General features: G+C 29.0%; 1 protein-coding gene across 1 annotated transcript; it reads right to left on the bottom strand.

The window, feature by feature from the left end:
- Positions 1–804: 804 nt before the first annotated feature.
- On the bottom strand, positions 805–6,645 carry LOC127277944 (chitin deacetylase 1). The gene is made up of 5 exons (XM_051299395.1): positions 6,337–6,645; positions 3,859–4,260; positions 2,731–3,052; positions 2,344–2,643; positions 805–1,865 (listed from the first exon to the last, which is right to left on the bottom strand). Exons 1-5 carry the CDS (start codon positions 6,410–6,412, stop codon positions 1,337–1,339), a joined length of 1,629 nt encoding a protein of 542 aa, XP_051155352.1. The 5' UTR covers positions 6,413–6,645; the 3' UTR covers positions 805–1,336.
- Positions 6,646–10,239: the final 3,594 nt, after the last annotated feature.

Below are 10,239 nucleotides of genomic sequence, written 5' to 3' on the forward strand. Positions count from 1 at the left end.
TATTTTAGAAGGCAAAGAAACTGAACAAATTATATTAGACGGATCAAAGCTTTGTTAATACAACAAATTGTCTTGCTGATTTAACAATTTAGTTTTGTTTTTTCATCTGTTCCATAACAATTTTCTTTGTTCATGAAACAATTCTGTTTGTTCATCGAACAATCCAAATAGTTTAAATAATACTTTCATTTTAACAACTTTTTTTGTCTTAAAAACAAATAGAACTGCTGCTTCTATATTGACAATCTGGAATTGTTGTGTGGAGTTAATTTTTAGTAATCACAACAATTCTTTTTTCTCCGTGATGTCTATTCCATTTCTCATAAATGATTTTTATCTCTGTTTTTTAAGAAAAACAATTTTTATATTTTTCTAACTAATTAAACTTTTATAATTATTTTATTCTACTAAAAAATAGTCAACTGAAAAATTTGCAATATTAAACATTGTCTTAACAATGTGAAAAAAAATAAACAAAAAAAAAATTTAGTCTCATAAAAATTATTGGGCGAATTATTCAAAAATTCAACACAATAACAGGACAAGGAATTTGAAGAAAAGAGTCATAAATTTTTTTTTAAAGTCTTTTTATTTAAAGATCTGTCGCTTTCTTTTCAGAACAATTTGATGTCGCTTATTTTATAAAATATACATACACATTTATTTATTTATATTTTGGTCGACCCTTAGAAAAATAAGGGCGCCCCGGGAAGATTTGGCGGTCGGCTGAGAGAGAAGGGAAAAAGGAAAATTTATGGAGAGGATGGGATGAGGATAAGGGAACAAGGATATCATCAATATATATAAAAAAAAAACAAAGAAACAAAATTATAACGAGCAATGCTCGCGACTAATCACTTTTGAAAATAAAAAAATAAGGAAACGAGGTCTATATTACACATCGAGTCTCACTTTTGCGGATCTAACAAGTCCGCCACTTTCTCTCCTGCTTTTTTTTTTTTTTTTCTTTTTTTTTGTTTTCTAATAAAGAGATTCTTTTTGCATCTTTCCAGGGAGATGCTGCTCGGGTACTCTTCGTCATTAATGCGAAAATGAGACATTTTCAAAAAAGACGGTCGCGATGCAATCGTTCAATTATGACTTATCATATAATATTTATAATTTAAAACACGGAAGCCTTTTTTGTCCACACAAGAATCGACTTGAGTGGAACGAGAGCTACTCTACTAAAAAAAAAACAATTATATCGCGCGTGTAAAAAAACGTATTTTGTTTTTTTTAATCCATCATTTTTAAAAATGCTAAGTTCGCTTCTTTTTTATGTTTTTTTTTTTTTTTATAAGTATGAATAAATCTGACTTAGAAGTGATGACCTTTAGAAGAAACCATCTCCAGTGGGATCATTGATCCATGGATAGTTATTGGGACAACGAATGCAAGTTTGAAGATTAATTGTCTCTCCGGGGACTTCCTTGGATGTCAATTTACATGTGTGTGGAACCCAACATGCTGGTGGTCCTTCGACAACACATTTGTCTCTCCATGATTCGAAATTCTTTGATTCAGTGACTGTCTGTGGATTTTGAATCCATTGAATGACTTGTGTCATTGTTACAAAATAGACATCATTGTGATTTGCTAAAATTTCATCGATCCAATATAGAAAGGCATCGAGAAATTCGGGATTATTTTTTAGCCATGCGGCATGGAAATAGAGACCCAATGGTGCTCGATTTTGTTCGTAATGCCTATCAAAGTTGTGATTCAAGAAATTGTAGAATTGATCACCAGTTAATATATTGCTGCATGAATCGACCATAGCACATCCTGGAAGATATTCGTCATTTTGAGGATCTTCTCTTCGGTCCAGTTCGTTCATTACCATTTCCCAAACTGCGTGAGATCTGTCCGAAAAGGTGAAAAAAAAACGATAAATTTATTAAATATTTCTTTTCGAAAGGAACTTTATTTTTATTAATAATGTTCTTGGGAAAAGCAAGTTCTTCCAGTTTAAAGCAATTCGTGAAGAGAAAAAAAAAACAAGTTTTTCCAGTTTGAAGCAACAATAATGTTAGTATGGGCGAAAGAAGATATTCTGGTTTAAAGCAATAATTTGAACAAAAACAAGTTTTTGTTTTTTTTGATCAGTGGAGAAAGAAGAAAATTGTTTAAAAGATGAAACTACTGTGCAAATTCTATACAGAAAAAAAAGTATTTTAGATGATTGTGCTGTTATTTTTACTAAATACTTTTAAAAAATAGAATAGCAAACATAAACACAGAGCTGATATTGAACAAATGAATTTAGAAAAATTCAAAAATAGAAATATTTGAAGCAAAAATAATTGAATTATAGGATGAAAAATTAAAAAGCAACATTACCTAGTGGGACAGTGTTGAAGATTTCCATGGCATCGATGTGGCATTCTAAAATACATGGTGTAGGGCCAAAGTGGAGGATTATTGAGGGCCGAAGTAATTGTTGAATCATAGAGAAAAGCTTGTTCCTCCATCATTGTAAATTGATTGTTGCCACCAACTCTTAAATATGGTGCACGAACACCAACAACACTGTTGTCCGTTAAATTGGCATATTTCTCAATAATTACTCTCATTCCCGCCATTTCTTTTGCCCAATCATCGACTGTTGCGTCTGACCAGAATCTCTCGTCATCATTGTGCCTAAATAACAAAACAATTTGGAATTTAAATCCGCGGGTACATAAATTTTTTGGAATTTTTTTTTTTTTATATTCTATTAATTCTTACGAAATTGAATGCACTGCAATTTCGTGACCCTTTCTGTGCATTTCTTGAACAGCCGAATAATTGGTGTATTTGTGTGAGACAAAGAATGTTGCCTTAATATCACAACCATTTGGATTACGACGTTTTCCATTGAATATTTCCTTGTAGAGACCAATATTATTATTATTGATAGCATCATCGAATGTAATGGTGATCATTTGTGGAACATCTTTGTATGGTAGATCACCTGGTATTGTTGTACCATCTTCGGAGCAGAAGCAATCAGGCAAGACACAAACAGTGGGATCACAAGGTGGAGCTCTATTGGGATCATTATCCATATCTGAATTGAGCGGAAAAGAAATTCAATTCAATTATTTAAATCCTATCAAGGATGGTTAATTTCAAAAAAATTTTTTTTTTAATTATAAAAAAGAATTGGTATTAGAATTGATTACTAAAAGTGGATAATAAAGGTATTAACCTGAATGGCGTAAAGTAAATTTAATGAAAGATTATTAGCATAGAATTGGGTCAGTTTAAGATCCAAATTTAAAAGATTACAAAACAAAATCAATTGACATCAGAAGTTCAAATTACTAATTCAAAATTATTTCAGCTAAGAAAAGATAATTCTGATAAAAATGAAAGTTAACTCAAGTTTGAGTTTATGTAATTCTAACAATGTTAATTAAAAATAAAATCCTTGGATGTAAGAATAAAATCAGTGCTTAAAAATTAAAATCAGATCAAATTTAATTCAAAAGTCTTCTTGATAAAAAAATCTTCATAAAAGATAACTAATTTTGAATTAAAGAAATGAAGCATCAGTTACAATGACAGAACAGACTTAATGAAAGCAAAGTAATAAAAATAAAGAATTTAAAGATCCAACTGAATTGATTAAAAATGAAAGTCAATTAATAGCCATCCATTAGAAATTTCTGCTTGATCTTATAAGTTTTAAAAGATCAAGACAAATTAATTTCAAGTTGAAAGCTAATTAATAAAAGATCCAGAGCAAATGAATTAAAGATCCAGGGTTTAAAAATAAAATTCAATATCAATTAAAAAAACTAATGTTAGCCATAAGAATTTTCCGATTAATTGTGATTTTGTTGTATTGGTACAACAGACCCTTGCACTTACCACAAATATTTTCATCGGATCCATCATTACAATCTGTTTCGCCATTGCAAAAAAGTCCTCTCTCGATACATTCTTGATTTCCACAGGCGAGTTGACCTTCCGGACAAAGTGGCTCCTCAGTATAGAGAAGGGGCTTGGCCTTCCTCTCTTTGTTTGTTGATTTGCAATTGTGCACTGCATCCTTCCAATCACACGTTTGTTTGTCAATGTCGAAATATAATCCCGCGGGACATCTCAAAGCTTGAATTCCTGAACTCGTACACTGAATAACATCACGGCAATTGTCACCCTCACCAGCCTGTAGTCGAAACCATTCTCCGGCGTCCTTGTCCTTACAAAATTCGTCCTTGACGTTATCCTTCTTATCGTCCTGTCGCTTCCATCGACTCAACAATTTTCCCTCTGAAATTGTTTTTCGATTTGTCACGATTTGAAAATTTTTTTTTTTTCGATTCTCGATTCAAAAATTCTGAGTTTTAGATTTTTATGCTTTTTTAAAAAATTTTATTATACTTTTTATGGTTTGCATTTTGAGTTTTAATTTTATTTTAGCAGTTTATGTTTCATTTTTAGATTATTACAAGGATCACCAGTTGGTATAATTTTTTTTCACCTAATACCCCTTTATTAACAAAATTTAGTACCAATTGAATCACACATTTGATTCATTCAATTAAATGTATGTATACATAAATTGAAAAGATTTTGGTGCAGCAGCTGCACTCATAGCAAATATTAAGTATATGAATTTAATTGAATGTAGAAAATTTTCATTTGGGACAGCTGCTGCACTAAAATTTTTTCAGTGTACCTGAACTTCTGAATGTTAAAATAAACGAACAATTTGTTTATTACTTTTTTAATTGCAAAATTTATTATCAAAAATTGCTCTCTGTATCCAACAATAAATTAATAATTTATTAAATGTTTAATGTACTTTTTTATTTTTCATTGTTGTATTAATTTTTAAAAAATTCATAGATAAAATTATTTCGTTCATTTGAATGATTAGAACTTCAGGCACATATCAAATGATTCGTTTTTTTTAATCAATTTTTTTCTTCATTCAATCAAATTTATTGAAGAAAACCAAAATATATTTTTTTTAATTTATTTATAAAAAAATGAAATAAAAAACAGTAAAAACCCGAATTAATTAAAACAAATAAATGAAAAAAGTAAATTTTTTTTTAAATTTATACTTGATATAGTATTTTTTTATTTTTAAAATCCTCTCTTTTTGAAAAACCTTTTTTTTTTTTTTTAATCTAAAATTGAACAAAAAAAGAACATTGTGATATCAAAAAAAAAAAAGGCGAAATTAAAATTTTCTAATTCTATATAGATGAAAATTTTAAATTTTCAAAATTCTAGTTTTCTATAATGAAAATTGATGTGAAAATTCTTTTTTCTAAATCTATATCACAAGAAAAATAAATCCTCCTCGTTATAGAAATTTTCAATCTAACTTTCACTCTACTTTTCAGTTCTACTTTTTCAGAAAAATTAAAAAATTACATCTCTCAATTTCCTTCTCGACTATATCAGTAAAAGTGAGAAATATCGAAGGTGTTGAGAACATGTATATAAATGGTGGTCGGGTACAAGTCACGCGTAACCCTTTAATTTTGTTTTTCGTCTTGCGAAGTGACGAGCGGGGAAAGTTGTCCCCACCGTCTTCGGGTGCCCGGTGGAGTGACGTCATCCCTCTATCTGGGACCACAACCAGATTCTTTACTTTCACCCTCTAATCTCTTATGCAACTATCGTCGCGGTCTTATATTATTAAAAAATAATAATAATCAAAAGTGGAGCAAATATTTCAGTATGCTTTGCGAAGAAAAAAACAAAATTATTTCATATGTTCAAAACTATATATATTTTTTTTTATTTACAATTTGTCCAATTTTTTTTTGTCAATAAACGTTTAGAAAAATTGTACCTTTTTTTTGGAAATTGTTTTTTAAATAATTTTTCTTTGATTCTCCGAGTTTTTATTAATCGTTTAAAAAAAAATTTTTTTTATTTAATTGAAATCATTTAAAAATTATACTTATTTTTCATTGTTTTTAAATAATTTTTTATTTCAATCCTCCGATTTTATTCTATTTTTTTTACAATTTATTGGGAAATTTAATTTTTTTTACCATTTTTTTATTGTTTCAACATTTTTTTTTTAAGAATTTTTTAGTAATAAATTTTTTATTATTAAACTTTATTTTCCTATTGTTTTGAATTTTATTCATTTTTCAGTATTTTCCCCACTATTGGAATACTTTTTTTTTCTCCTATTTTTAAAAATATTTCTCTTCTGTTTTGAATTTTTTCTTTTAGCACCATTTTTGAAATTTTTTCATTTAATTTTTTCGCATTTGGAATGGAAAAAAAATTTTTTTTTTTTGTTTCTTTTTTGCGCTGAAAACTCTTGTATTTTTTTTTTTTTTTTTTTTTTTGATGACACTTTTATAATTTACTCACCGGCGAGAGTGAACGCGACTGCTACAAGTAGCAGTAGCAGCGTGAACTTAGGCATATTCCTCACCCTCACCCGCATCTCACGGGATTATTGTTATCCTGATAGGCGACCCCGTCTTTTAAGTGCAATCACTCTTCGCGGCGCGGAAGTCGTGAAATGGGTTATCACACTACTACTTACTTCCTTTGGGGGGAATTTAAAAAGGCGATCGCGCGCGAGTGCGCCTGCGCGATTAAAAAAAATTAATTATATTATACAGGGATTATGGACCTTCAGACTTTTGGTACCGTTTTCAAAGGACTGGCTGAGGCGCCCCATTCACTGAGCCTTATATTGCCACCTCCACAACGTTCTATGAACGGTCCCCACTTTATGTATATATATACATATAGTAGTTGAATATACTGTTCATGAAGACTCCTCAGGAACGTAACGTGACCATTTTGAACCAGGATACTTTCTTTGGCTCTTGGAGGTCTCATCCGAAAGGCACCTTTGGAATTATCGTCATCCTGGGAGAGAGAAAAGGTGTGTGTGTGGGTGCTTTTCAGCTTGCTGATGACCTTGCTGATTATATTATTCGTTGATACTTTACCGCTGGGAATACATCATTTTCATATTTAAGTGAAATGTCACTATGATTGAAGAATTTTTCTCGTTTTTCATTAACATTATTCTGATGCGTTTCCGCTTTCTCATTTCTGTGTTTGTCGAAATTGTTATACTATTTTTGGGTATAGATGAAAACATTTCTTTTTGTAAAAGGTTGATTTATTTTTTACTTCCTCTTTCTTCATCATGTTTTCTTTTTGTTATTCCTGTTATTATTTTGTACATCGTCATTTTTAATGTTCTTTTTAGGGTTCCGTACTCGGTTCGGAACCCTATTAATATCGGTTTTTTTGAAATCGTGTACCCCCCCCCCCCCTAGCGGCCACACAAATTTATCTGGAGGGCTGAAAATTAGTACACATATGTATTTTCGCGGGTAGATTACAGGAAAAATATAGCGAACTTGATTGGAATTGATTAACATAGCGTTGTCAAGGAAAAACCATGAATTTTTACGAAAAATGCTTAAAAATGACTATGTACCCCCCCCCCCCTAGCGGCCACATCTTTTGACATAAAGAGCTCAAATTTGGTACACTTACGTATTTTTACGTGAAAATTACAGGAAAAATATAGCGAACTTGATTCCTATCAATTTACATAGCGTTGTCAAGGAAAAATCAAAAATTTCGAAAAAAAATGATTTATTCTCCCTAGCGAACACAATATTCTAACCAGACACTTCATATTTAGTATACAAATGTATTTTTACGGGAAAAATACAGGGGAAAAAAAGCGGTCACGATTAGAGTTGATGATTAACTTTTTATCAAGTTTTTCAAGAAAAAATGACATTTTTAGGAAAAAAATGTATTTTTCCACCAAAAACGAACAAAATTTTATTTAAAGGAAATTAAATTTACATATTTTAACGTATTTTTACGTGTAGATTACAAAAAAAATATAGCGAGCATGATTGGAGTTGATTATCATAGCGTTGTCAAGGAAAAACCATGAATTTTTACGAAAAATACCTAAAAATGACTATGTACCCCCCCCCTAGCAGCCACATCTTTTGACATAAAGAGCTCAAATTTGGTACACTTATGTATTTTTACGTGAAAATTACAGGAAAAATATAGCGAACTTGATTCCGATCAATTTACATAGCGTTGTCAAGGAAAAATCAAAAATTTCGAAAAAAATGATTTATTCTCCCTAGCGTACACAATATTCAACCCAAATTGTTCACATTTGATGTAAAACTGTATTTTTGCGTGAAAAATACAGGGAAAAAATGTAAGCGCGATTGGAGTTGATGATCAATTTTTATCAAATTTTTGAAGAAAAATGATAAATTTAATAAAAAAATGTATTTTTCCGCAAAAAACGAAAAAAATCGGACAAGTGCGAGTTACACTCGCACTGAAATCGAGGGTTCCGTACTCGAAGCGAACTTATTTGGTATAAAAACAAAGGTTTAAAAAATATGTGTTGTGTATTAAATAATATATGTGATACAAAAATGAACAATTTTTTAAAAAAAATTTAAGAAAATTGTTCCTCCTTTGGTATAAAAACAAAAAAAATTTTTAAATATGTGTTGTATTTCAAATAATATAAGTGATACGAAGAGGAACAATTTTCTTAAATTTTACAAATTTGTTCCTTTTTGTATCACTTAGGTAATCAAATTAACTAATTCTATTAGTTATTACACCCGAGTTACTTAATGAATTAGTCAGTTGAACGTAACCTCTATTATTTTCATGACGTATGTCATCTTCCATGGGTTTTTTTTAAAAATATTTTTTTGTTTTTTTTAGTATTATGTGATACTATAGCTTGTACTATGTTCAAAATATTTTGTTTGGTGCTTTAAATATTACTTTTGAAATTATTTATTTTTCAAAAAATTTTTTGATATAAACTAACCGTTAAATTTTTTTATTAATTTTATTTCACCAAAAGTAACTATGTATGTGTATCTAAACTGTCTTTAAGTAAATTAATAAATTACTATAAAGTGAAAATTTTAATAAAATCTTTAGTCAAAAAAAATCGGAAATAATATATCGAATGAACCACCAGAACGTAAAAAATTTTATATGAATTTTGCCAATATTATGCAATTTAACCCATGAAAACTGACTTTTAAAAATAAAATATTTTTTATACAATCATGAAGAAACTACATGCGAAAAATTTTATCTATGAAACTCGACTTTTCAAATTTAAAATTTTAGTATGAATAAGTTGATAAATTTTTATTGATTATTTACGATTTGGCGGTAAAATTGTATAATGACTAATGAATTAGTAAACAATTAGTAGTTTTAACTAATCAATTAGTAATTTGCGCCCCCGGGAGCCGCATTAAAAAGTTACTAATTCAATTAGTTAAACCAAAATAACTATTTGAATTAGTAAGTTTTTACTAATTATTAGTGACTCACTTTTTGCTTTTTGAATTAGTAAGATTCTACTATTAATTAGTTATTTTTAACTAATTCAGATTTAGAGAGATTGTCCGATTTTTTTTTATTTTTTTTCCTTTTTACTATTCTTGTTTTGTTACTCTTCCTTTATTTCTTCATGTTCAATTCTTGTTTGGTCCTCTTTTTTTAGTTGCATTTCCTCATGTTCATTTTTCTTCTTGTTACAAAGTAACAATATATTCTTGGTTAGAAGGAGATATAATAGTTTTATTAAATTTTTTTCGATAAAAGAGTAAATAGCTGTTTGAAAAAAAAATTAGAGAAAAAGAAGATATTCTCGTTTAACATTAAAAAAAAAGTTAATGTCATTTGTAAAAAAAATGTAGTATACTTTTGAATTTTAATGTTCAATTCAAACATAAATAATTTGTTTTTCTCGTATTTAATACTATATGATATAAAAAAGATATAGAAATATGAGAAAGGAATTGAGATATCTCTTATTCTCTTTTGTCCTTGTTTGAAGGTGAAAGAAGATTTTCTAGAGACGAAAATAAGAATGAAAGAAAAAAAAACGAAAGAATAAAGCACTTTGAGTAGAAAAACTTAATGGCTTTTGCTAAAGGTAGACAGGTTGTTAAGTGGCACGGTGCAAGTAACTTAGAGTATTAAGCATTATCGACTAATCCTGTACACTAATGGCGATTGTTAAGAAAAATAAAAAAGACGATATCATTACTTAATTGCAGTTTTCCTATAAATGAAATTAATTTTGATTTATTTTCCTTTTGCTATTTTATAAAAAATTTCTTCTCTAAATTTGATTGTAATGTAAAAACTTTTTTCACTTCCAATAATCTCAATATCGATAGTCTGACTATGACTGGATTTTACTACTGGGAACAGTGTCAATCT

This window comes from Leptopilina boulardi, unplaced genomic scaffold (genome assembly GCF_019393585.1).
Source record: "Leptopilina boulardi isolate dan_hultmark-lab unplaced genomic scaffold, ZJU_Lbou_2.1 LbouV2_193, whole genome shotgun sequence".
In the NCBI taxonomy this organism is placed as follows: Eukaryota; Metazoa; Arthropoda; class Insecta; order Hymenoptera; family Figitidae; genus Leptopilina; species Leptopilina boulardi.